The following is a 27,831-nucleotide window of genomic DNA, read 5'->3' as shown; positions in this document are numbered from 1 at the left end:
GTATCATTTGGGTGGCATCAGTGACTTGTAGAGGTCACTGCCTGCAGTGACATAAAGCTTGATGTTCAGCGAAGAAACTAAAGACTGGGCAAAATGCAAAGGACACACATTGGCTAGCCAAAGAAAAACTATTTTTTTCTGGATGTGCAACATCCTACTCTGAACAGAGTAAAAGGAGCTCATAATGCCTTCAAACTGAAATTGCACTGTTCTTATGCAGGGGCTTCATGGAATATTGTGCCTCTGGACCCTTCCCCTGATCAAAGGGGCCAGCATGGCCTTTGGGCTCTGCACTGACATGGTATGCTTCCAGTGCTCCTGGAACAAATCATGTTTACACATTGGAAACAGCCTGCAAATCAACTGAACTCTTCATTTTGTTTGTTGAGCTGGCCAGCAAAGAAGAGATCTCTGATCAGAAATGGAAGAGGAGAGAAAAGGATGCAATATGGAAAAGATGGAAAAGCTCAGAGCTGAACTCCGGGTTATTGGAGGTTCCCAGTAGTGACTGTGACACACAAGGCATCTCCACGACAGTATACAAGCAATGACCCCAGGCACAGCACCAGCAGTATCCCTGGAGAGGAGTCATGCAGAAATGGGCATGGTACTGGTAGGGTCTCTTCCCAGAAGATCATGAATGCAGGTAGATCGAGCAGTTACCGTTAGAGAAGAAAACATTCTGTGCCAGTAGAGGAGATGAGAGTGGTTATTTTTAGCTTTAGTTTCCACAGAGACTGTGCTTCAAAAGTAATGAGAAAGGACTGGTAGGCACAAGAGGCTGTGAGGTTTGCACTCAGCTCCATGAAGAGCATCTCTAGGATTAAGCTAGACCAAGAAATGAATTTGAGAAAAAAGCAAAAAAGCCAAAGGGCCCATATTCCCATCTTGTCCTGAGGCCCTGAAAGCTCTTCACCAAGGAAATAATTTAATTTTGAACTGATCAGCTGTTTTTACATGTGGCAAATATGGGCACTTCAGAGCTTTCAACTTTGCTGGAAATAGAGCAGGACTTCTGGAAACTTGGAAGATCTCTGCTTTCTTCTTCAAGAACCACAAACCTGTTCTCCTGTGTGCTGTGCAGTTACTCATACAGATCTACAGCAAGTGCAATAGCCCTTCAGTCTGGAGTGATAGAGTTTTACCTGCCATGCATCAGCGCTGGTGCCCCAAAACAGGCAGGACTGTGAAGGATCGGTCCCTTCAGATTAATCCCTTGGGGTACCATTCAGTTGCAACCACAAGTCATGACCTACAGCTAGCAAAGCTGAAACGACAGCGCATCTTCCACGCAAGAAGAGCCTGCAGAGTGATTACAGCAGAGTTCTGACTGGAGGTACCCTGGGGCTGGCTGCTGCTTTATTTTGCTAAGTGGGTACGTTTATGCTCTTTTAACTCAGGGAAAAAGCTTCTGGTTCAGTGATGGGGCAAGATCTCTTCAGGAGCATATAAGAACACAGTATTCATTCAGCCCTGGCTGTCTGTGAGGAAATCCCTGGCAGCATCCACCTTTGTCCTGACTTACCTGCCAGAACAGCACTGAAATACTGGCCTGAAACATCTGTCACTTTAGATCTTCATTGGTCATCTGAGTTGGCTCCCTCACGCCAAGCACAACAGCAATGGGAAGAAGGGATGAAAGGGTGTAAGGTACCAACTGCAGCTCTTCTGGTCCTGAAGGGTACGCTAAAGCAGGTTAGCTCTCAGCTGTCCCACAGAGACTATCCACCCAGTCCAGACAGCCACGGAGTGTTACACCAACACTCTACTTGCTTCCCCCTTCCCCCTCATCCCCTCTAGAGCCAGCAGGGTAGGCAGGACCTCAAAACAGCTCCTGGCATCAGGCAAAGCTGTTGGGGAAATTCCTCACTGAGGCTGAGACATCACTGAGCTTGTTGGACATTGGTCTCTCTGGGCAGGCTCAGAAGTTCATGTTCAGGCACCTGGGTATGCTTTTGGGGCAGTGATGGATAGATCAAGGTCAAGGTCTCCAACTTCTTCAGACACTTTCAGAGCTGGGTAGCAGCTGAATGGGTGAGGTCACATATCTAGATTTTCATCCTTGCCTTTTTATTTTTGATAGCAAGTAAATACTGCTGTCTCTCGGTGTAGGGAATAGAAAATACCTTCTGACGGAAGGTCAGTGGCAGAAACTGCTGTCCATTTTGATCTCTTTGAATGCTGTCATTTTTCTGAATTCATGAACCGGCTGTTTCCCCCTTGTTTTTCTCAAATTCACTTAATTTTTCTTCCTTTGCCCTCCTTCCCGAGCCCCAGCCCACGCCGGGAAGGCGCAGACCTTCCGCATGGCTGCGGCCAGAGGCACAAATTTGTATCCGGGGTCGAGGGGGAACAAAAACCAACCAAACGCTGGGCCCGGTTCCCCGCCGGCCGGGCCACCGGGGGTCAGTGTTGCTCCGCTAAAGCCGGGGCAGCGGCGGGGCCGCCGGCTCTGCCGCCAACGCGAGTGGGTAGCGGCCCTACGGACCCTCCCTGAGGGTCATTTGCAGCGGGAGAGGCACAGCCCCTTCGCAAACAGGTCGGCTGCCGCAGCTCGCCGCACGGGCAGGGCGCTGCGGCGTGAGGCCGGGCAGGCCGAGCTGGGCCCGGGCAGGCCATGCTGGGCCCCGTGGGGCTCATCCAGGCCGGTCCTGTGCAAACACAGCTCTGCTGCTGCCATCTACATAGCCCCCGCTGGTACCCACGGGAAGGAGCTGAAAATCAGACACGACTGTGTGGCTGGACCAAGCCCTGCCTTGCCCGTGTCATTCACCAACTGCTTTCTACAGGCCCTGGAAGTTTAAGTGAGAACCTTGCCTCCAAATCAAATCGCAGGGGTCACAATGACCTGCAGCAGCTGGAGTTTGCTACCAGAGAACTACAGAGTGGTGCCACCCTTAAATGACATTCAGTATAAGATCTATTCATTTAGTCTGTTTTCAAGTGTGTCTTTGCTGCAGAAACTTGCTGAACCTTGTATTTGTGTTCAGTCTCCTGGCCAGGCCCATGCTCTTCTACCTGTCTGCCTTAGAGCACATCTCAGAACGTGCTTCCCCGTGCAGAATGACCCCGAAAGCAGCCTGCAGACCTCGGAGTGCTAGCAAAGCATGGCTGGTGCCCCGTCTCCTCCTAGGATTTGAGCAGGCAGTGGCAGAGCTGGGCTGCCCTCTGTGCTCAACTCCCTGCAGATTTCCAGCTTCCCGGGGCGCTGGTGCGGTGGCACAGACCTGCCCTCGCCTGAACAACCTGGGCTGAGACTCTGTTGATCCACCTTTGCACGGCTGGTGCGTAGGCATTGGTATCTGATGTAGGTTACTTACTCCTTTTAGGGCACAGTTCATCTGATCTATTCTAGACAGCTGTCTGCTTTGCAGTAAGTCACCCCCAAAGCGTCTCTTTCTCCCCAGTGACTATGCAGGGAGCTTGCAGCAACTACTTCAGGCAAGGCATGTGCCAGTGAAACCCATCAGGCACCGAGCCTGCGTTCAGCCTTTCAGCTGAAGCCTTGGAAAGAGCCCATTGTGGTGGGGGATCTCAGACAACTGATCAACTGGGACGTGTGCAATGTGCAGTAGTGGCTGCTCGCTATTAAAATGTTATTTCCATCATGATGTTGCAATCTGGATCTCATAAAATAACCTAGCAGCTAGATTCTTTGCTCAGGGGAGGGAGGATGGTTCCCCTTATCTGAGCCCCCTTCTCTGAGGGAGTCCTAGTCTCATCTCCTGCTCCTAGTCAGCAGTCACGAAGTGGCAGCCTCGTTCCGTCTCTGCAGCTGAAACTGTTCTGTGTAGGTCTCTTGGAGACCATGAACAAATACAGTATCAGCACTTTTACATTCCGTTATAATAATGAAATTTTATGGCCAAAAGCTGAGACTGATGATGGTTTTTGGAAGTGCTATTTATAATGCTAACATCAAAGCAGAGCATTTATGCATTAGAGGTACATGCACTTTGGAGAAAACCACCAAAAATTCAGTAATACAATCACAAACTACTGGAGGAACTAGACCTGGTCAGGAAAGGTGACCTGTGCTTTTTCATAATCACTCTTCAAACTGTCAGAGCAAGTTTAATGCAAAGGTCTCGAAGCACTTCAGAGATGTGTAATAGGTGGAGATACAGCAATCAAAAGCTGTGGCAGAACTCACACTGATTTTTGTAGACTTTGGATAAAATTAATGCTTTTAACAGGCAGCTGGAGGTCAGGAACTGTTGCCTCCAGCCACTCTGCTTGAACCACCGGACACCTTTCTTCCTTTTCTAGTCTCAGCTTGTTGGTGTCATCACTCTAAAGTAAATGGCACCAAAGTTCACACCTTGTTACTGTATGCACAGAGACTAACAGAGCTGTTGGAGACTGGAGAGGCTGTTCTTGTCATCTAGTCTGACCCTCTACAGCACACAGCAGCCGTTCTTGACTTCTGAAGTCTTCAAATTATGGAAAAGCCCCACAGTCTTAGCTAATTGTTCCAATAAGTACATGTTTTTGTTGTCTAGAGCCTGCACTTGATCCTTGCTCTCAGTCCATCTAGTGGCAGTTTTCATTACTGAATCAGTGTTCTTAAGGACATTTCTGGTTGAAAAAAAGCACAAAAGCTGGTTTAGCAATTAGATGAGGTTTCTAAAGCTGCACTGCACGTGTATTATATTCTGCATTTTATGAAACTATATATATTTGTTTTACTTATATTCAAAGTATATTTTCATATATTGTTCCATATAATATGCAAGTGCACATCTAGGTCAGTTGCTTCTGTCTTCTCTGCTTTTGCTCTATCAAAGACAAACCAAATAAATGAATGACTATGCTTTGGCTCAGGGAGGCCTGAATTCTTTCTTGATTCCTTCACAGAAAGGAAAATCAATAGTAGTAGGGGCAGGTGATAGGAAAATTGTGCTGCTTTTGCATAGAGCTGAGGCACCAATAAAGCCTTGTTATTCCTTGATTTTGTAGGTCCCAAGCAAGAAAAGTAGTTTAGTGTGTGGCCAAAATAAGGTCTTACCCTGAAGATCAGCGTGAAGAATTAGTTGGAGCTGGAGATCAGCGTTGCAGCAGTGTAAGGAAGGACTTAGCTGTGCTTTGCGGTCAGCACACTTGTTTCCCCATGCAGCAAGTTGCATGGGACTCGCAAGATGCCTTACCTTGCCTGAACCTACCTCCCAAAAAGCTGAGTACATCAGCTAAACTCACCTCAACTAGATGGAGGCATCCTGGGCAGTGTTCACTCTTAAATCTAGCAGCTCTTAGATCCATGGTGCCTCTTTATAGAGCTGTCAGTAGTTCAGAGGTTAGAGTATGTGAGCATCAGTACAAGGATAGTTGCTTTTCACCCAGCTGTTGGCCAGCTGTGGGAGACTACGGCACCAATAGTGTTGGCCGTGAGAATGCGTTTGCATATGTGGACGCTCAGAGTGTGCTGTGATACTGTGTTGCACTGTTGGGTGTTTTTTTCCTGAGAAGGAAGGAAAGAAGTTTATGCAGTTCAGCAGCAGGAACAGTAGTAAAGAAAGATGAGTTTTCATACATGTATTTCCAGGTTTCCTGGCTGAAACTACAGCCTGTGTCTGCCTCCCCCTAAAAAAAAAAGGTAATTATCTTTTAATCACAAAAGTAGGATTAGAGGAATCAAGGAAGCAGAGTGGCTGCCCTAAAGAAATACCCAGGAAAATAAATACAAAAGCCTGTGTACCTTCCTGTCATAAAACAATGCAGTTAACTTCTTCAGGTAACGAAGATCTAACTTTGTATGTGCCAGGCATGCCTGTGGGTAACCTGATGTCAGAGTGATAGAAAGATCAGAGTTACAGTGATACTACTAGTTACCACAGAACTTCTCTATGTCACTGGAAAACCACTTGCATAGAAATTGAATATATCATATTTACAGCAAATGAATGCAAACAATGGTGGGTTGGAGCTGTGAACAATTAGCTAGCTCTGTTGGTGCTGGAGGGTCAAACAACGCTATAACAACCACCGCAGACACAGTAAACTGATAACATGCTCAGAGAGTATAAATCACACTTTCTTATCTCTGTCATTGTGGTGTTCATGACACGCCAGGTTTCTGATTGCACAATGAAATGGCATTTGACTGAAGATGTTTGGTGTTTGTAAGGGAAGCTGCTCCTGAGCCAAACCACTCCTTTGGAGTGCAGCAAAGAGTCACAGCACTGTGACAGGTGGTTTTGTAAAGCATAGGATCCTTGGTGAAATTACCCTGGGCCTCTCCAACCAGGTCCTCCATTGTACAACAAAAAACAATGATGTGAGAGATTGGATAAAATCTTCATTGACTGTCCCTGCTCAATTTAAACTGCCTATTTTCTTTTGCCACCTGATATCAGTCACTTGCTGCCAAAAAAACTTTTTGTGATTACGAAAGAAAAGCAGCCAACACATTGAGTATTAAGCCATCATTTATAATTAATTTTCTTCAGATTAAAATAATTTTCTGAAATCTTGTAGGGTTTGCTTGTCTTATATCAGGTTCTTAAACAGCGCTTACATTATACATGCCCACACTCAGAAAAGACTACTTCACCACATGTGTTTACTGCCATTATTCTTTTGAGTGTGTTCCACTTGATTCTGTAAAACATTAAATACACCAGAGGAAATACCAGAGGTGAAGATATTGAATGCTGCTAGTGTTACAAAAGATAAATAAACTGAAAGCGTTGACATGACAGCTTGAGATATCATAACAAGCTGTGGGTTTTCTCTGCTTCAAAACTGCTTTCAAGCCATGGTCTTTTCTACAGCAAGGCAGGAGGGCAAGGAAGGGCTGAAATAAAAAACTGAATGAAAAGACAATATTTTTAGCTGTTACTAGCAAACATTTCAACCCTAATGTACTTTTCACCCATTCTGCTGCTTAGCAGGGACAGGAGACACCATTCACCAGTGTGAAAGCATGCACGTGCTCACGCTGTGCTCCCCAAAGGCAGTCAGAGAATGTGGCCGTGCTGGCCTGGGGGCAGAGAGCCTTCCAGGAGGAAACTGCCAGAGGCTATAGCTTGGGGACAGTGGGCAGCCAATGCTTCTGTCCGTGGCTCTGTTTTAATTTCCTCTTCATGCCCTTTCATGTCCTCTTCTTCCCTCTCACGCTTACTTGCACCTGCCAAAGGTAAGTCTGGCTTCATCCTGCCTTTGGGTCCAGTTTATGCAGCAGTGGCCACCTTTTTGCAGCTGAGATATATATAGAGAAAATCACATCTGATTCTTTGGCTGTACAGAGCAGGGGTCGTTTGGGAGGTGCCTTGGAGTCTCATGCACTCTGCTTTAAGGCTGGCTTAATGGCAACGCAGTGTTCATTTTGGGAGAGGAGGTCAGCATCTGCCTTGTGGGGCTGGTGAGGATAACCCCCTCTCCTCAGACTCCTCTTTTTGCTTTTGTAATCTCTGCCCATCCTCTCCTGGTGTTTCTTACTGCCCTGCCTAGGGCTTGGCAGCTGGTTTTGTCTCTGCTGTTGGGTCTTTCCTCTTCTCTGAAGGCTCTTTTTTGCTTGGTACCTGTGCTCTGTCTGTGCCTTGGCCACCATCATCTGTGGCACTGGATATTACTTGCACGCCTGGCACCAGCTGAAGGGGCTCGCTGCTCTTTTTCCACCTCCTGGCTCCCGACCGTGTATTGAATTCGTAGATTTTGCCAGTGACTTGCAAGGGAGAAAAGACAAACAATTAAAATCATTCCTGCCTTAGCAGATTAAGACATGACAGTCCTCAGGATGGGGCTGAAATAGGAAACCTGAAGCACCTGGAAAATGAGATCGTTTTGGGAAAGTAGCCTTGAGGGGAAAACTTCATAAGTGAGTGTGAGGATACGGGTGTCATGGCAGCTGCTGAGGGGAGATGCTGTTCTATCAGTAGAAAAACTGCTCTGCACTTCAGGGAATAGGAATTTTCAAAATAGGACCTTGTTATCCTCTATGCAAATTACAGCTACCGTGGGTTAACATGGGCAGTGTAACAAACACACTCACAGTCCTTAGCTGTTAGGACTAACTCTCGCAAGACTTTTGCCTTTGACCATGCTGGGCAAGGCCACTGTATATGTGCGTGCCTATTTTTTCAAGTAGAGTTGCCTACCTGAGGTGGCAAAACCTGCCAGGAGCACCGTATGCCACATACATATTCCAGATCATGTCAGGTCATCTAGGTTGACCCAAGATTTGCAGGTCTGGGATCCCCAGTGAGTTTTGGCTCTATGCATTGCTTCTCCATTTGCACGAAGTGCTTTCCTCCAGGCTTGCTGTGCACATTGTCATTAACAGAGTGAAATACTATGTATTTTCTGTTTGTGTAAGTACGTGCTTCCTTCCTATATATAAAACATTGTTAAATTGATGTTGTTTAGGACACCTTTCCTTGTTAGAAATATTTTTGGCCCTCTTCAGATTTTATGGGTAATTTCTACTTGTATATTAAAGGCAAGTACCTTCTCCTTCAGTTCATTTACTACCTAGAGATAGGTGGGAAAATTGCCGTGCTTCCAGTGTGATTGCCTCACAGTCTAAATCACTGTCTCTTGCTAAACAGACAGAGAGCTCTAGTGGCACTTCTTGCAATTAAACATTATTAATATGAGACAAACAAAAGACCATTAAGGCCTGGAAAGAAATGGTGGTTACGTGTTACTACATGCTACAGTTTGTACCAGAATTAATGGTTTCTGAGATATTAACACAATTTGAGCAATTAAAGATGAAACTGGATCTCTTTACATGTAATTTTTTCTAACTGCTTACAAGGTGGGCGTGTTAAAGCAGCCCAGATCAGGAAGCGGCTCCTGACCATCTCTTCTAATCATATATTCAACAGATGATGTCCTGGGAATTACTAAATCTAATTTCCAAACTGTCAGCACTTGATCCTCTAGGGTCCGGGATGAGCCATGGAGAGGAAAGGAGAGGAGGAGTGAGGAGCACACAATTCTCTGCTGACACCACAAAGCTGTGTTATAGCTTTTCCATGTGACTCCTCAAAAGGGAGTTTCCATCTTCTTTGTAGCCACCCTTTAAATACTGGAACATGGTGATAAGGTCTCTCCTAAGCGTCCCTTTCTCCAGGCTGAACAAACCCAGTTCTCCCAGCCTTTCCTCATATGGCAGGCTTCCCAGTCTTTTGATCACTGTGGCCCTTCTCTGGACCCTCTCCAGACTGTCCACATCTTTTTCATATAGCAGGGACCAAAACTGAACACAGTACTCCACGTGTGGCCTGACAAGCACTGAGTAGTGAGGGATAATGACTTCTTTATCTCTGCTGTTGATGCCCTTGTTGATGCCACCCAGCATCCTGTTGTCTTTTTTTGCAGCGCACTGTTCACTCATGTTTAGCTTGTTGTCCACCAGGACCTCCAGGTCCATTTCCACAAAGCTGCTGCCTGGCCAGGTAGATCCCAGCCTGTGCTGCACTCCTGGATTATGTTTTCAGAGGTGCAAGACCTTACACCTGTCCTTGTTGAACTTCGTAAGGTTCTTGTTAGCCCACTCTTCCAACCAATCCAGGTCTTCCTGTAGGGTGGCTCTCCCTTCCAAAGTATCAACTTCCCCACTCAGTTCGGTGTAATTGGTAAACTTCATCAGGGTGCACTTGATCCCATCATCCAGATCACTTATGAAGATATTAAACAGCATTGGGCCCAATATCGATCCCTGGGGAACCCCACTTGTGACAATTGCCAGTTTGAAAAGGAGCTATTTCCCACCACCTTCTGGGTGTCAGCCAGTTGCCCACCATATGGACCACTTGTCTAGACCATAACACATCCATTTCTCTAGGTGATGGCTGTGTGAAACTGCATTAAAAGCCTTGGAGAAATGCAGGTAGACAGTGTCCACCACTTGCCTCACATCAGCTGAGCAGGGTACTTTGTCATAGAAGGCAATCAGGTTTGTCAAGCATGATTTGCCCTTGGCAAATCCATGCTGCCTTTTCCCAGTCACATGCTTCATTTGACTTGTGACAGCCTCCAGGAGGATTCATTCCATAACTTTCCCAGGGACTGAAGTAAGACTGAGAGGCCTATAATTTCCTGCATCCTCCTTCAAGCCCTTCTTGTAGATGGGAGTGACAGTAGCCTTCTTCCAGTCTTCTGGGACATCCCCCAATCTCCATGACTTCTCCAAGATTATGGAAAGTGGCCTCACAATGACGGCAGCCATCCCTCGGGTGGATAATGTCAGAGCCCATCAATTTGTAGGGAACAAGCTTCTGTAATAGTTCACACACCAACTCTTTCTTCACTGACTGTGGGTCTTGCATCAACGTGGGTTTTTGTTCCCAAGTCTTGGGGCCCAACATTGCTGGTAAAGTGAAGAAAGTGTTGAGAACCTCAGCCTTTTCAGCATTGTTGGTGACTAATTCACGTCTCCTGTTTAACAGTGGGACAATATTTTCCTTCTCTTTCTGCTTGTTGTTTACATACCTGAAGAACCCTTTTTTGTAGTTTTTTTATATCTCTGGCCAATTTCAATTCAAGCTGAGCTTTTGCTTTTCTAACTGAATCTGTGCACACCCTGGCAATGCCCTTGTAGTTCTCAACGAGCACTGGTTCGCTTTTCCATCCCTGGTATGCATAGCAGGTGGGCTTGGATCTGGACCAAACTGGCCTTGCGCAGCCTTGTGGATTGAAATTGCACAGTAAGGTCCCATCTGTTTGCCCAAATTCTACTCAAGTCCCCATGCTTAGTGCTTCCCATTAGCTCCTGGCATCCGGCAGCTCCAAGCCAGATAATAAGAAACACAAGGTACAGGCACTTGGGTGGAAATTTGGCCAGATGAATCCAAGCCTTGAAACAAGGCTGCCTTCTTCTGGATAAGTTTTAGACCTATTGTTTCAGACCTATTTTTTTGGATCTATTTGTTAAAGACCTATTTTGACTGACTGTCACATTGTACCAGCCCTCCCTCTTCATGCTGGGGTCCTCAGCCACTGGATGCAGAGCCTGGCACCCTAATGCCAGGCCAAGTGGCTGGGCACGCGTCATGGTGCGGGGCTTATGGTGGGGGCAGTGGCTTAGGGGGATGAGGTAATGTTGATGAGAAGAAACCTTTTTCTGTAACGAACCCTGCTGCAGAGCACAGTGGCTGTCATTTGGGGAAAGGGATAAGCATGTCCTGGGCATCCAAAAGCTGCCTTAATTTAATTTTTCCCAGTAGCCCAGCTGGTTAATCAGATATGCTCAGAGTTAGCATAGCTGGAGCCTGGTGACAAACTGGGTAGCTGATGCCAGCACAACTGTATCTAAAAGCAAATGGTCTTTCCTTTCTTCCTCCAGCAGCGATGTTCGAGCTCCAGATAAGTAGTAGCAATGCACTGTTACTACAAGGGAGGAGGTTTGTGCAGGAGTGAGTAACTCACCCACCCACCCTGCATCCAGGGAGAGGTTTCAGAGATGAAGTCAGTACACCTGCAGTACATCTGCAGCTACATTGATCTGCTGGCCATTTCCCAGCCACGGGAAGGCTGAAACCATGTAGCCATGACAGCACCAGAGCAGGAAGCTTGCAGCAAGTTCCTCCTCCCTTCCCACCTTCCTATACCAGATCCATACACTGAGGTTTAGCAGAGGAGTAGTGAATAACCTGGCCATATAATATGTGCTTTCAAGGGCCATGAGAAATGTTACTAGGGCACTGTCTTGATTTTCACTGTCTGTGAAATATAGCTCTCATTCTCCTTGGAAACAGCAAACCTGAAATATGAAAAGCAAATGTTGAACATATTTAAATCAAATAATTACATTTGTTTCCAGCCAAATATTCACATCCACTGTTAATTGCTTTTTATTACCTGGGTCTCTGGCTTCTCCATCAAAGACAGTGTTCAGCTTTGTCATTGTCTGTGAAGAGAGACAAGATGTGGAATGAATCCTGTGAATTAGTTAAGAAGTAGGAGCAGTGACTTGGAAACAGTGACCTACATGGATGGAGGCAGATTTGTATGACCTGCATATTGCATTCCTGTAGGCTAGGTTTAATCGAAACTGACAAGAAAAGCCATTTGTGGTGTAGGGTGTTGCCACTATATGTTCAAAGAAGAATTAATAAGGTCTGACATGCTAAATGCCTCTACATGTGTAACCACAAGAGGGTCACCTCCACCCAGAGGAGGCTTGGGAATCCCCTCGCTGAAGAACTCTGGGAGGGAGGGTACACTAATGAAAGTGCTTTGCAGCCTTTATGTTGTTACGGCTCTGAAAACAGAAGAAGCCCCAAGATGTGGGAGCAAAGAAACATCTGTTAACAGTGGAAATAAGGCATGTTGCTGCAAACAGCTTATCGAGACCAAACTCTTATGTACGGGGCTGCCAGAGAGGCTGGAGAATTCGGCACTTGGAAGCAAAGGGGCCACAGTGCAGGTGAGCATTCCCCACACCCAGTATTGCCTCCAAATACAGAGGCTGGCTGGAGCACTGAAGTGTTTTCCATTTGGGGGCAATCATTTTTATATTCTCTTTGGAACAGAGAAATAGAAAAGGGTCCGCGATCATATTGCATGATGGGACTGGGCAAAACTGGGCTTTGTTTTGAGGCCGGCAGTACTTACCATAACCACGTCTTTCTTAGGTTTCTTCTTTTCTACAGAAAAGGAAATGCACATTGTAAAGAATCGTATTTTTTCTGACAGTGACTATAGACACTAAAACCAAGATTTCCTCAAAGAAATAGACATTCTCGGTACTCAGCATTCTGAGGCATCTCATGTGAGCCTTATTTGTTTTCAAAGGATGATTCCTCATACTATTTGAAAAGAGAATTCATAGTATTTTAGAGTGAGAATCCACAGTGGCCAACGACTAATCGAATTTTAGCCTTTAAGAGTCTTATTCCTTCAAATTGCCCTTTCTAAATAATATGAATTGATACAGAAATTCACCTTTGAGGATATTTGAACTACAACTGTAGATTTCTTTTTCCATTAATGTTTGTAGTTGCAAAGCTTGTGCACTCAAACATGTGCGTGGAGACAAAACAGGGAAGTGCTGCAGATCCAGTCAAGTAAAATTCAGATTGAAGAACAGTTTGGTTATGTGTGAATTTACCACACTATTAACTCATCCCACATGCAAACAAATACAGCAGCAGTGCCTCAACAGCATGGATTTGTGGATGATACCCAACTAGTTGCTATGATTTCTTCTTGCTTCCTCCTTGCCAATTTGTGTAATGGCCTTTCTTTGGAGAACTGCATGCCTGGCCACCGATGGGCTTTACGATCAGGCATGCAATTCTCTGAAGCACTGCAGATGGGTCTCAACCTGAGCTCTGGTGGGAAACCTGTTCTGTCTGGCCTTTGCTGCCCAGCATTTGGGAACCAGTTTTTCAGAAAGCACCAAGCATCCGTTTTTTGGAAAACAGCCAATGCTGAAATGCCTCAAACTGGGCAACCAAGAGAACAGCTAATTTTGTTGGGTTTTCTTAGTTGTCTGTTTTTTTCAAGCTGGGAGATACCAATTGAGGAGAGGGAGTTATGAAAGCAGGGTCTTATTGAGCCCATATGAGCCATCTTTGCTAGTGAAAAGTTAATGGGACTAAAAGGAACAAGACTGCTTAAAAAAAACACCTGTTTTTTTTTTTTATGTGTAACTTATGCCTCTGCTAAGTTATACAAAACCCTTTAAAATAACCAATATTTAAAATAAATCTTCAGGTACATGAAGTAATCGTGTCAAGGGGGCAAATGAAGGGATTAGAGAACAGAGAATTAGAGTGGAGAGGATTTTTGAAGGTGCTGTACAGGGATGGGATTATTTTTAACAGATAGCACATGAATTGCCTGTGAAAAAATACAGTAATTCCTTAGCGTCCATGCCAGAATACCAAGCTGCTCTGAATTTGGTTTTTACCTAATAGTTAATAGATCTGAAGACCAAAAGGACCATGAAATCCCTTAGGCAGGCCTCCTATAATCAGTCAGGGTTATTTAATCTCAGTACTCTGGTACTGGCCCAAATTTATTTGTCTAGAAATGGATTTACAAATTTTATACTGATTTTACACTGAATTGTAAACAACATGTCGTTAAGAAGTATTAAAATATAGAAAAGAGATACACACCTGGAGTGTTTATCCTGTAATGAAAAAAAGATTAAGAGTGTAGTTAACAAATGTCGTACTTCTGCCTACATAAAAATATCGTGCTTTGTTCTCTTTCATTTTGCAAGAAGGATGTGTTTCCTTGAGTTCTGGGATTTGCGTGATTTGTTTGGTTTCTGGTTTTGCTTTCACTGAAGGCCTATATTGTCTAATGCTGCTCCCAAACAGGAAAACAGCCCTAAGCATTACTCTAACACCTCTCCAAGAAGGGATGATATTAAAAAAATAAATTTTTATTGATGATAGCATGATAGATTAATATAATCTGGAAACATATATTTTCAAATATTGTCATCTTGTTCCGTCCTTGGAAGAAGATAATATTTTCTTATTTGATGTGCTCACATAATACCTTTTAAAATATTTGAAAGGTTGTAAATGTTTTTGAAAATACAGAAATTGCTTTTTAATGAGAGAGCCTGGCTCCCAATGAATCATTTATCCTATTAATAAATAATAACAATAGCCAAGCTATATGCTGCTAGATTCATTTGTTATTTTTATCACAAATTGCTAAATTCCTTGCACACACCATTTGAATTATAATCACAGTCGTACGTTGCCTCTTTACATTTACTATAATTTCTAAATTTAAGTCCAAATCCTGAGAATACTTACAGAAATCTTTTTTTTTTTTTAATCCCAGTCTACTTAAAGAGCTGCTTATCTTTGTTTTGTGAAGTAAAAAGTCAATTTAAAGGCACTCTGGCTCCAGCCTGCAGAGCAGGCAGCCAGCGGGAATCTCTGCTGCTTCCCACAATGAACCAGAGCCACTCCCAGGTGTTTCCGCAGCTTTTGCCAAGCATGAGCACTCAGAGGTACCACGAAGCTTTATGGGCCAGAGCCTTGCAACAGGCTTGGGTAAAACTCCAGGAAATCTGCAGAAGTTTTGCCAGAACAAAGAATTTGGCATGAGCACTAAGGTTTGAAAAGGACTCCGGGATCCATAGCTGAGAGGGAGGAATACACATCCAGTAACTACTTAGGTGGGAGCTCCCTTCGAGTGGGAGCCAACTACAAACCAAAAATGTTTGTATTTTTGGTGAGCACAGTCAGGCACAGACTCCAACTGCGCCTCATGAGCATAGCTGCCTTTAAAGGTCATAATTGTAATTCCACTGTTTCCTTCAGCTAATGCTAATGTTAGTAAATCCATGAAAAAAATGCCGTGGACATTTTTCCTTGATTTCATGTCATTAACACCAAATATCACTGTAGCTGGTAATAGCATTTACTACAGCAAAGGGCATACCACTATAAAATATTCAAAGCGTAGATTTCATTACAGCTGAAAGGCCTGTGTTATCTCTGTCATTGCGGGTGTTGCTGGGTACTTCCCCAGCGTGACATTTGGGAGGACTCACAGAGATTTGCCATCTGATTTGCCTGCCGGAGGGCAGCGGGTGCGGACCCACGTCGCCAACAGGAACCCCAGGTACCCCAGCAATCCAAGGAGCAGCAAACTGCCGAAGGTGATGACAAACGGCACGTACCACGCCGATTCAGAGTAGAGGTTTTCCCTTTTCGTCACAACAGTGAAGCCAGGCTTTTAAAACAAGGTAGGAGAAGTTCGTCAAGGCTGCATGCTCATAACGTTACTGACACCAACGGCACCTTTCATCTGGTTGAATTTCTGCTGCAGCACCTGGCCAAAGCTTGCCCCGGGGCTCTGCAGATGATAGGCAGAGGGAGATAGTGTCTGCTGGAGGCAGCGATTCATCCCAGGTACCTGCCGGCTGACTGCCGAGGCAGCTCGGATGACTGAGGCAGACCATCAAGCTCCTGGGGCAACCAAAGGCAACTGAAATGGAGCCCACCCACGATGCAAAAAGGAGGTTCCAGATCATGTTTCAATGTCTTATATTAAAACAAGCATGCCATGGTGGGGTTTAAAAGCCTCAGATTGCCTGAGAAGCTGTGAGCACACTGCTGGAGGGTAAGCCAGTTCAGGGAATACTGCTATTGCCAATAGTTTCTTGTTATCTAAGGCAAAACTGGAAGCAGATCATATTCACTGCAGTGATCATTTGGCCCCTTCTGTAAAAGGCGTTGAACTCTGAGGAACAGGGTTATTGTATAAAAAGAAATGAAACTTTTTTTTTTTTTTTCTCCCCCCATGTGACTTATTCCAGAAGGGAAAACCACACTTTCTGAGCAGTTGTGATCCACATCTTCCCGAGTGCCAGGAGGCACGGCTCTGAGCTGGCACAGCACTTGGTGCTAGCAACTCACTCATTAAGGTCCCATCATGAAACTATCCTCATAGGGATCAGCAATTACTCATTTGCTCTACCTGGGTCATTACCTAGTGTGGTACTATTAGTTTTGATCATCTACTGAAGTTTTCATTTTCTGTAACACATTTGTAATCCCGTTGTGTACAAAATTTAGTAGGGTATCTATTTCTTTCCTGTTTAAGGATACCTTTAAAATAACTTATTTAGCCTTGCAAAAAAAGGGTACATCCAATCCTTAGAAAAATTCTCAGATAATTGCAAGATCACCACCACCACTCCATCCTCACTGGGACTGAAGTGGGACTTCTTTTCTGTACTACCGGCCTTCCAGCATCTGATCCATCAAGTTGCTACACTGAACACATGTGAGGAGTAGTGATGGGAGAAGCTGCTGTAGTGGAAGTGCTTTTCTGGAAAACAGACTCAAAGTGGAAAGCTGATCTCTCTGGGGAGGCAGATTTAACACTGTGGTATGTGGTCTAGACTGTTTGTATCTGTGGTAAAGCATGGGAAAGAAACACAGAATAAGTTTTGTTACTCAGCTTAACTTTTTGTTTCCACATCAAGTAGGAGGAGGAGAAGGCTGTGAGAAAACCATTTATTCCTTCCCAACAGAGCATTAGATAATAATACGGTTATTAATCAGTCTGCAAGTTTGGATTTAAGCATTTTCAAAGCAAAGCGTCCAGACTTGCATATGCTGTTTGCAGGATACCCTGGTTCTGGCTCAGTTACAGGTAGTCTCCAGCAGATCCAGACCATTTCACAGTGAATAGATCTTTTACCCCTTCACCAGCATCCTCACATTTTCATTCCTGCATGCAAGAGAGAAAAGGATAATGCCATCTGCAGACAGGCAGGAAATGGATGGGTTTACATGAGGGTGACCTCAGTGGAGGAAAAAACGCCCCTTCCAAGTGATGAGGATTTGTTGTTGTTGTTGACTGTTTCAACTTTGTTAGCCACAGATTAATGTGTCCCACCACTAAAGAAGCATGTTAAAGTGCAAGGCAGCTGAAAGAGTGAATAGCTATGAATAAAAAAAGCGTTAGTGCAAAATTCATGAGGCAATTTTAAGGTTCCAAGCAAAGGTTAACCCCTGCTCTTTCCTTATTAGTAAAGCTGCCAAACTCTTTAACTTTCCAGTTACATGGTAATGGCAGCATGCCCGGTCCTTTGGCTACTTGCCCTTTTTGTTTTAGAAACTAAAATACAAAACATATGTTATGACCTTGTGTCTGGGACCAGTCTTTCATGATGCTAAGCACATCAACCACCTTTGGCTTCAATGTAAGAGCACGGGACTCAGCACTTCCCAGGACTGGATGCACTGTAGGTTTTTGTTTTTCTTTTGCATGTATCTACCCTATTTTCTTCACTCCCATGGAGAGTAGCCCATGAAAGAACCACAGAAGTGGACATGAAATTCAGTGAACTTACCGTTGTGGCAATGACAGTGGTTGGGTTCGGGATAACTCTGATGCTTAAAGTCACCGTTCCAGTTTTAACTAGATGTGTAGCTTTGTTTCTGGAAGATAGTAAGTTGTCATCTGTTATATAGACATGCAGTATGTAAATCCAGTTTGTATCAAGTCCGCTCTCATAGTTGAACCTCGACGCAAGAATCAGCTGAGATGTGTTGGAGCCGGCACTTGGTGAGAAGGTGAAGTGATTGTTCACGTTGCCTGCAAGCAGTAGCAAAAACACAAAACAATGCCAAAAAAAAGGAATAAAATAGAAAAACAATCCCACATTAAAGTAAATGCATGGAACAAACGAAAATACCAGTTTCTGTTGACAACGTTATGGATCACCCTACACCTGTGCAGTGAAATATCATTGACAAGAATGGCTCCTCAATCTTCCTGATATCGTATAAAATCAGATAAAGCAATACAGTGATAAAAGCATTAAAATATGGAATAAGACCCTCTACAGGGACACAGCTGGGAGAGGGCTGTGGAAACACTTCAGAGCCATAAGGCACACAAGAGGTCACCGGAATGACCAGTCCTTACAGCCTGGAGAGCACCCAGAAGCAGCAGCACCCAGCCAGAGTGAGGACTCTATGCTGTGGCAGGCCTTCTCCTGCTGCTGTGGTGTCCCTGGCGGGGTCTCTAGTCCACATGGACACCACCAGCATCTGCAGAGGCCACTCCAGTCCCTCTCCACGGCTTCTGCCCAGAGGCAGAAGCCTTTGAACAGGTCCCACAGAAGAGAGCTAATGACTCGAGAGACATTAATTGCCTACAGGACTTTGTCTGCACTGTGGGAGCAGAGAGGGGAGCTCAGTGATGCTGGCTCCCCAGCCCTCATTTTCTGTCTGTATAGCTGAAGATCTGCTAGCGGCCTGGGCTGCAAGCAGGCCAGCTCCAGCTGTTAGGCTCCGGACAGACCACACATACAAGAGATCAGCGCTGTGAAAAGGCACCAAATGTGCTTTGGTTTTGCTCTTGTTGCCCCATTGAGCTCCAGAGTTCAAGTGACCTTGAAGGCCATATTGTACAACACAAAATGGGCCATGGGCTGCTCCGTGGCTCAGAGGCCAACTGCATGGCACAGCTCACATCTGCACAGCCAGAAGTGAACCTGTGGTCAGACCCTGATTTACTAATACAAACACAGCCTTTGTGTGTAAATACCACTGCTGCAGAGCTCCTTTGTGGCGTTAAGGGGCTGCAATAGGACAGAGGTTCTTTCTTTTTATGCTGACAGCTTTTCACTGGGACATAGACAATCTACTTTCTCGTCAGCAGTCACCTCAGCAACTGAAAAAGCAACTGCCTCAAAAGAGTGCATTCCCTTTTTTGTGAAGCCGAGCATCATCCCATACCATTGCAGTTCTCCAAGTGTATGCAATTGATTACTAGGTTCAAATACGTGTTGTTAAAATGAGATTTTAATGCATACAGCATGGACCTAGGATATGCAGGTTTGCTCAGTTGTTTTGAAGTGTGTACCAGCATCTAAAGGTGAGGTATGCAGAATAATAGAACCCGTTATCGTTTCTCAAGATATACTCAGCTGTAATTGGAAGGGAAATTTGACCTTGCATATAATTCCAGCTCATTCTTCTGAAGTCCTTGTCAACTATGTAATTAATTGCCAATTAATTAACATGGTAGGCAATACAGTCTTGCAAGAGAATGGTTCTAGGTGGTAGCACCAGTAGCCAACTTGTGGAGAGACATCTCTTTTGGTAAGCAGCAAAGTCATAATGTGCAGAACTTGTGGATCACAACTAGCTCACCATGAGAAGTAGCACATAAACTGTGCTAGATTTTTATTTACAAATCAAAGCGAACCATCAGTATTCACTAGCTTCTGCACTGCTCCCAGTTCACACACCATGACACAGTACCTTCATTAATGAAATAACGGAAAGACCTGGGATCGGAATCACGATCTTGACATTCAATCCTGAAGCCATTAATATTGGTCCCAACGGCTAAGCTGACTGGGATTTGAAAGGAATAGAAACTGGGTGAACAAACTGGTTCTTCATCATTGACTTCCAAAACATTGACAGTTATCTGAAAGAAAAGAGCAATAGCAAATGGAAACTCCTCCACTGTGCCGAGTCAGAACTTTATTAACTTCAGAAACTGTTTGGCTTTGCCCATTTTGATCTTTTGATCAACAGCAGTTGAAGGGCAATGAACCTCCCTTCCAATCTACTTTCTGCCAGAAAATATCTGTGATCATTTGACCTTCAATTCTTCTTGCCATCAGCTCTTTTCTGGGAACAGGTTCCTTAAGCTGAACCATCTCCTAAAACCACGGGGGTTTTGAGCTGATGTGTCTGACTATTTGAATCACCTGAATTGTGTCACAGTGAGAATGAGAAATAATAATAGTACCGTGTAGTCACTAAACTTCCTTTCAAACCTCTCAAATTGCTTCACAGCCATTAGTTGGGTTTCTTAGCATATTTAATAATAATTCAGAGCATGATCTATGGAATGAAGGAAGACTCCTTAAAGACTGCTCCCAGTGAGTGGGAAATGCTGGTAATGGCCTTCTGCGTGGCTGGGAGCACCCTGCATAGCACCAGATGTGCTTAATGTCAGCTGAGATTAGCTTGCTCAGAGAAAAAGGTTACCCTTCTCAAAGCTCTTTCCTCTAATGTCTGTTGGTCTTTAACAGGCAACAGATAAACTTGTTATTGTTAAAAATCCTGACGGTAAATTTTCCTTAATCATCACCTTGAAATATTACAGGTGATAAAGAGATTAAGTACCTCCCACCAAGCATCTCTACGGGTGGTGCTTGGCTGGAATAGAAAGCAGGCCTAGTACCTGTATCCCCCGCAACAGATGTGCAAAAATCAAATGTAAGGCAGTCACAAGGGAGAAGATGTGAAAAGGAGTAAGAATGAGTCTGTATGTGAAGGACACCAGGACTCTTTGAAAGCAGTGGCTATAAAATATCTTTGTGCATATACCATCTATATTTTTTCTTCTGAATAAAATAAGTCTGGGCAGCAAACTTGAGTGCAATTCTAATGTTACCATGGTCCCTGACACACTCTTGGCTCCTGACAGGTAGCACCATCGGGGACAAAACTAGACTACGGTCAGGGGAAGGCATGTGCAAGTGTTCATCTCCAGTAGGCCCTGTGGACACAGCTGTACTGATCTGGGCCCTCTGACATCACCCCGAGAGGCTGCCCAAGCCCTCATCCCATCCCTGAGGTATGCGGCACATCCCCTCTGTCCCACCCCATGAAAACACAACTCTGATGGGCTGCAACCTGATTCTCATGTTGGGCACTTTGTAGTGAAAAAAAAAAGTTACATACAAAATCAAAAGCATGTTTGAGGGCTAAGGGGCACTACACGAGGTACAAAAAGGACTTGGCACTAAGCATGGCTACAATTACGTTGTGCTACCTGGTCTCAAAACCCTGTCCTTTTTCTATTTTCTACTACATGTATATCCATAAAGAATAATTTAAATAGTCTAGGGCATGGAAAACAATTTCACTGCCCAGGTGAAATACAAAAAGAAAAGACTGAGAAACAAAAACCAGTGTCAAAAATAAAAAATATTACTTTTGTCCTTTTTATAAGAAATAAACCAAGACTGAGTGAACACCATCTCTTTCATCTACTAATACAGGGGTCTGTGCAGGGGTGGACTTGCCTTTAACAGACTGAAGTGCCTTGCCCAATGTCTTACTGGTCTTGCCAGGAAGAAGAGAGAAAAATGTGGATAAAGGGGGAAAAGTAGAGTGGATTCACTCACAGATGCTGTTGCAGTCTTCTCTTGGTCTGAGGCCTGTACTGTGAGAATGTGTTTTTGAGTTGTTTCATAGTCTAATCTAGCTAAAATCTTCACATCTCCTTTGGTTGGGCTGATCCAGAAGATATTTGTGTAATCCCTGGTGCCTCCTCCAGCTACAATGGAATAAGTGATGACACTGGGTGGCCAGTCCTTGTCTCTGGCATTCACTCTTCCAATGGTGGATCCAACTAAGAGACAGGAAATCCATATTTCATTACCATTTTAAGGAAAAGGAAGTACAGAGTACTTGTTCCAGCCAAAACTTCATGAAATTGAACTGAAGATTTATTTTAGAGCTTTTCACCACCAAAAAGTAAAGCAAAGGTGTGAGAAATGCTAGTTCACCATGCCGTGCTGTTGCTCCCGCGTGCATGGGCTTGCCTGCTAGCAATAAATACCCAAACACAAGGACTTTGTAGAGAACCACAACAGAAGTGCTCTGGCGGTGAGGGCCACCCCAAGCCCTGCACCGACACGCACAAACGCCCACCTCGTGGCAGCCCAAGTGCTGGCTTGGTTGGAGGAACAAGGCTCTGACTGCCTTGAAAAGCAATTGGTACTGTTCCTTCTGAGGTGTTTGAAAAGTGGTTTGAATTATTTTCATGCCGAGCATTTATGAAGCAAATTGCAAACGGCAGTGCTGTAAACTGTGAGAGCGAAGGTGGGATTGTGCACACCCATCTCTGCAGACATTGATTCAATGCTAAATGCATCCACATGACCTGGGGATATACAGGATGAATAGTCCACTTGCACAGCGTTAGACAGGAGGATGTCCTACTGCAAACTGTTGCATCCTGGTTGGTACAGCGATAGCAAGCACCCTGTTAATGGCAACTCAGCCCAAAATAAAAGGCAGTCTGAGTCCAAAAAACATTTATCTTGATAGCATCCAGCAAAGTTCTGTGGCTGCCACAGAGAGGTTTACAGGCAGATCCATGTCACAGATGGGTTTCAAGTATTATATTTCTGAGGTACACATCAGTGGTATGAGGAGACACACACAGAATAGGAAATGTCACAAAATTCACTGCATCGTGTCCACTGGGAAACAGCGTAGAAAGACAAGCTCCATCCATGCACTGTAGGAATAAAAGTTGGGCAAGAAGAACAGGCTGAGGAGCAACCCAGGAGGCTAGTATGAGCACCTGAAGGTCGGGGTCCTCTGACTGCAGAGTGGCTGTCCTGTGTCTCCGTGTCCCCCTTAGCCCTCCTTGCTTTCCTAGGAATTTGGCTCCTGCAGGAGCCAGGGCTGCCAGGGTTCCTCTGCCAGGCAGACCCCTGGGCGCCAGCCTCCCCTGCCCCAGCCTCCCAGTCTCTCGAGCTTCCTCCCAGGCTATGCATCCCCACTCCAGCTGCAGCTTTGCTGCACTCAACAGTGGCCGATGATTGCTTCTCCACAGGGCAGGCAGGAGTGATTTTTGGAGACCTATGGACCTTGGCAAGACCCTGCTGACCAGAGAAGGAAGAAAACAGAGAACTGAGGGTGAGCAGTGGAGATCTGGGCTTGCTCCTTTGCCCATGGCAAGGGAGAGGAGGTTGTGGGCAGGATGGCAGGGCTTCTTGAAGTGTGCCTTTTCCTCCCACCACCCCCTGCCTCCTGGCTTAGGCAAAACGGATGCAAGAAGCATCATAGAGCCCACAGGTCTGCTGACCACAGCTGCCTTTGCCTGTGCTTTGAGCCTGCCCTGGCTAGAATAATTTGATGAATTTAAGCAGCTACTAGATCATCTGGCTGCTAAATCTCCTGCAATTTCATGGACAGCTTAACCATGTCACACTCAGATGCAGTGATGCAGTTGGATGTTCTCCTCGGTGATGTGGCCATTGGGGCAAGTTTGTGAGTAACAGCAGCCTGGGGCAGTGTTGGATGTGCTGGAGGACAGGGCTGTTGTTCAGAGGGGCCCAGCGGGCCAGAGCGATGAGTCGATAGGACTTGTGGAGCTCAGCATAGACAAATGCAAAGTCCTGCATCTGGGCCAGAACAAGCTCATGTGTTGGCTGAGACTGAATGACCAGGCAGCAGCTCTGCAGGAAAGGGCCCCAGGCCCTGGTGAACAAGTTCTACGTGAGCCACCAGAGCACCCTTGGGGGAATAAAGACCGCATACTGGGCTCTATCAACAAGTGTATTACCAGCACATGGTGGGAAGTGACTACTCCACTTAGCTCAGCACTCATAAAGCTACCTGTGACCAGTTTGGGTGTCCAGGTACAAGAAGGACACTAACAAACTGGAAAAATGCCGGAAAGGACTTCGAACTGAGATGTCAGGCAGTTGAGCAGAGGATGCAGGAGGAGAGGCTGGTGGAGCTAAGTTTGTTCAGGCTAGAGAAGGGAAGGTGAAGGTGGGATTTAATTGCTGTGCTCCACTACCTAAATGGTAATAATATAGAACATAAAGATACACTCTTCTCAGAAGAGGACAGTGAAAGGACAACAGGGAATGTTGCAACATAGGAAATTCCAGCTGGGTACAAGGTAAAATTATCTGGAATGAATGTTGCCTAGCTGGAACAGAGTCTCAGAGAGGCTGTGGCGTCTCCATCCGTGGAGATTTTCAAAACTTTAGTGGGTGAGGCCTTGAGCAACCTGATCTAGCTTTGAAACTATCCTCATGTTGAACACAAGTTGGACTTGAGACTCCCAGAGGTCCCTTCCAACTTCAATTTTTCTGTGACCCTAGGAAGTTCAGAACAAGGGTCAAGATTTATCCAGCATATATCTAACGTGCCTCTCATTTTTTTCTCAGCCAACAGAATAAAGCCAGTAAGTGAGGTCCTGGGACAGAAGACCTGTGCTCAGGGAGAGGCTGAAGCTGGGGAAGATGCCGCTCCTGTGCCAACTCCTCTACACACTGAGCAGCGCAGCACAGAGCTGGCTGGCGGTCACACCTAGCACACAAGGATTCCCAAGGAGGCAAGATGCTGTGGCACTGCTCTGCAAATGCATGAGATGCAGGACTCACCAGGGGACAGGAAGAGTGCTAAGATGAGAGTCATGCACATGAATAGTTTCAAAAATTCAGTTTTAAGGCCATGTTTGCACCTGTTGGTGCTGGGCTATTGCAGGAACGGGAAGGGCACTGGAGGAGCTGTTCTGGCTGCTGGCTGGCTGAGTGCAGCCTCCTTCACCAAGCACTCCCATCCCATCCCATCTCCAGGGCATCCGCTGCACCTAAGGTGAGCTGGCTGTACGGGGATGGCGAGATGACCATCCTGCACCATGCCTGGGCTAAGGGAGTCCTCAGTCATCTGTGTCAGTCAATAGTGATTTCTTTGCAGCACAGTCCCTCCAAATGGCTAATTTAGCAAGAGCAGAAAGACATCTAAAACAAGCCATCTGAGTTCAGTTCTTGGCTCTGTCACAGATTTCTTGTGCAATTGCTGGATTTGTCTGTGTTTCAGCTTCCATCTGTACAACTGGAGTTGTTGCCAGTTTGTCTATTTAAGGGTAGTAGGTGGTTGTATGGTGAAACCCTGGTTGAACTCAAACTTTGAGCCATTCTCCTCATTTAAATATACAAAAATACATTTGGAGCTAAAAGATACTTATCAACATGACAACATTATTTCTGTCATGTATGTGCTACTTACTCTACCTTTGGTAATTTCTGGAACATTAAATTCATATGATAAATTACTGAAGACTGGAAAAAACTCATTCACTGGCTTTATCCTGATGTAAATGTAGATGATATCTGGAAACGTAAGAGAAGATTAAATCATAGTTAAGTATGGCTGTGAAATTTTCTCATGCATATATTCAAAATACATATGGTATTCCTCTCCCCATGCTGTTACAGCACAGGAAAATATCAAAAGAAGTGTAAAAGGGATACTTACTTGAGTAGTCAGGACAGGCGATATCTTGCACCCTGACAGTCAAAGAATAAACTTCAACTCCTAGATTAGTTGAGTTTTCTAAATCAATACTTTCAGTCATCTAAATTAAAAAGAAACACAATTTTATTTATACTTCCTTATATAGAATCACAATACACATGATGGCAATTAGTTTTTTTTCAGCATTCTGTATGCATTGTCTCCCCCTTGGATATACAGAATCGCTCTGTAGGAGTAATATAGGCTATTAACCAATTACAGGATTGAATTCCAGGCTTTTGCTACATGTTCACGCTCTGGTGTCTCATGGCAATTCAAAACTCTTTCCTTCTGCCAACAAAATTTCTTCCCCTTAAGTGCAGGAAGTTTTATCATTTGGATCGTAAGGTCTTGGCCTTTTACCGGGTTAATTCAAAGTGTATGTAATGAGCTGGCTATTTACTCTGCCCTTTGTTGGCTCAACAAGAATCTGCTATTGCTAAACAGTAATAGTTACTCCTTGAGCTCACGCCTGCAGGCACATATTAAAGGTATCAGGTTCAGCCACGAGTGTTTATCCAGGAACCAAGTTGTTACTAAATGGTGGCTCACAGAGATTTAAATCCTAATCCCATGAGCTCCGTCTTTCTGTAGGAGCCTCATAAACTCTGGGGCAGCAGGACTAAAGCACAGGCATCCACTGTTTATCATCTACAGGGAGATTCCTGCAGGGAGAGGACACTTCAGATAGCCTGTTACATTATAAATACGTGGTGATCAAAGGGCTGACAACAATCGTATCCTGTGCAGCAGTGAAAATGCTTTTTATGTTGGCAGATAGAGCAGCTAAGGGCAGTGCTCATTGACATCTATACCTCAGATCAAAAATTAAAGTAAGCCATACAAAATCATTTTACTGCTCCTGTAGCACTCTTCTCGTTTAGACGGAATGCCTATTTTTGTTAAGTTTCCCTTTTTCTATATTTGTCCACGGTTCTTTTTAAAGCAACAAAACAACCACCACTGCATGTATCCAGCAACTGGTGGGGGTTCTGGCCGATGCAAATATGCCAGCAGCTATCAGCATAAGGAACTCATATTTTGACATGCGAAATAACACAAGTGCAAATTCCACCACACTTTAGTGAAAATTTACCACTCAAAGTGGTTTTACAATTCTGACCAATGAAGCTGGGAAGTAGTTAGGGAGTGTGGGATTTCTCAAGTATTTCATTTCTTCATGCTGAATAGCAAGGATCTTTCACAGTCTGACATGAATAAATGGGTATGAAATGGCATCACATTTCTCTGTTTATCCATATCAAATTTGGTGCTTCACACTCCCTGAAAAATGATTTTTTTTTAATTCTATCTAGCACATTCATTTAAAACTGGAGAAAACAAACTCTGTAGAATCCATAGAAAGCATCCCATCAAAGGGTATGTAGTTCACATCCAGTCAAAAGTCATCCTCCACATCAGACCCACTGTGACATGAATTACAGTAACTCTTTTCTTCTTGTACAGATAATGACTTCAAAGAACTCATAATATTTCATAAGTTGGCTTCTGAAATGGGACAATCTAACATAAAGCCACAAATGACTGACCACAAGTCTTCCAGACACAGCGGACTCCAGAGCGAAGTTATTGCTTCCAAAACCAGATAATCCAGTGAAATTGAATCGATTGTTTGATGGATCAACATCAATATCTTTACAGTAATTTCTAAGATCAAGAAGAAATGTCCCAGCAGCTGTATTTTCATTTGCCTCTTTCCTGTTTAAAACAAACATATTTCACATCAAAGCAACTTATATTTCTCCTCTTGAACTCTTTGTATATTACACACCAAAACACTGACTTCCATTCATTTTGTAAGTGAAATCCTAGATTGAAATAGGCAACAGTTGATGAAGCAACCCAGAATCTGATCCATACGCTGTGGTGGACAAGAGCCCTGGAAAATGGGCAGGACATAAACATTTAGCCAGATCCAAACCATAAACCTGCAACTCAGCTAAACTTCAGAAGCTGCCAGGAGATCTTAATATTCAAGATTAGTTCAACTAATAATTAGTATTTTAAAACATCTTTACAACACTCATTTTTCAGGATATTATAATGTTCTTCTGACAAGAAGCTCGTTCTTTTCTGCTTAACGAATAGCTGGATCATTCTGCTGTTTGGTGAAACTAGCATTTCTGTCCTTGCTATTGAGACTGAGGGTCCCTGTGATGTTCATGATGGAATTGAGGGCAGAGGGTGTAGATTTTTTTTTTTTTTAATCAAGAGAATTAAATACAAAATAATGAAGAACCAACTGAAATACCATTAAGCCCTGATTTTGTTCCCTTGTGCAATCCCTGCAAGA

General features: G+C 44.5%; 1 protein-coding gene across 1 annotated transcript in view; it reads right to left on the bottom strand.

Moving 5' to 3' along the window:
* Window positions 1-6,407: 6,407 nt before the first annotated feature.
* CDHR3 (cadherin related family member 3) overlaps window positions 6,408-27,831 on the bottom strand; it is a 40,396-nt gene continuing 18,972 nt past the window's right edge. The window contains exons 9-19 of the mRNA XM_086739910.1: window positions 27,068-27,236; window positions 25,479-25,578; window positions 25,235-25,333; window positions 21,596-21,822; window positions 19,710-19,881; window positions 17,789-18,033; window positions 15,476-15,657; window positions 14,073-14,086; window positions 12,562-12,635; window positions 11,806-11,854; window positions 6,408-7,663 (exon numbers count right to left, since the gene is read on the bottom strand). Coding sequence (XP_086596036.1) covers window positions 7,446-7,663; window positions 11,806-11,854; window positions 12,562-12,635; window positions 14,073-14,086; window positions 15,476-15,657; window positions 17,789-18,033; window positions 19,710-19,881; window positions 21,596-21,822; window positions 25,235-25,333; window positions 25,479-25,578; window positions 27,068-27,236 — 1,549 coding nt within the window. The 3' untranslated portion in view covers window positions 6,408-7,445. The remainder of the gene's footprint in view (window positions 7,664-11,805; window positions 11,855-12,561; window positions 12,636-14,072; window positions 14,087-15,475; window positions 15,658-17,788; window positions 18,034-19,709; window positions 19,882-21,595; window positions 21,823-25,234; window positions 25,334-25,478; window positions 25,579-27,067; window positions 27,237-27,831) is intronic.

This window comes from Chlamydotis macqueenii, chromosome 1 (genome assembly GCF_036417535.1).
Source record: "Chlamydotis macqueenii isolate bChlMac1 chromosome 1, bChlMac1.mat, whole genome shotgun sequence".
Taxonomy (NCBI): Eukaryota; Metazoa; Chordata; class Aves; order Otidiformes; family Otididae; genus Chlamydotis; species Chlamydotis macqueenii.
Note: the sequence above shows the minus strand (reverse complement) of the source record. Positions and strands in the feature narration are given on the sequence as shown.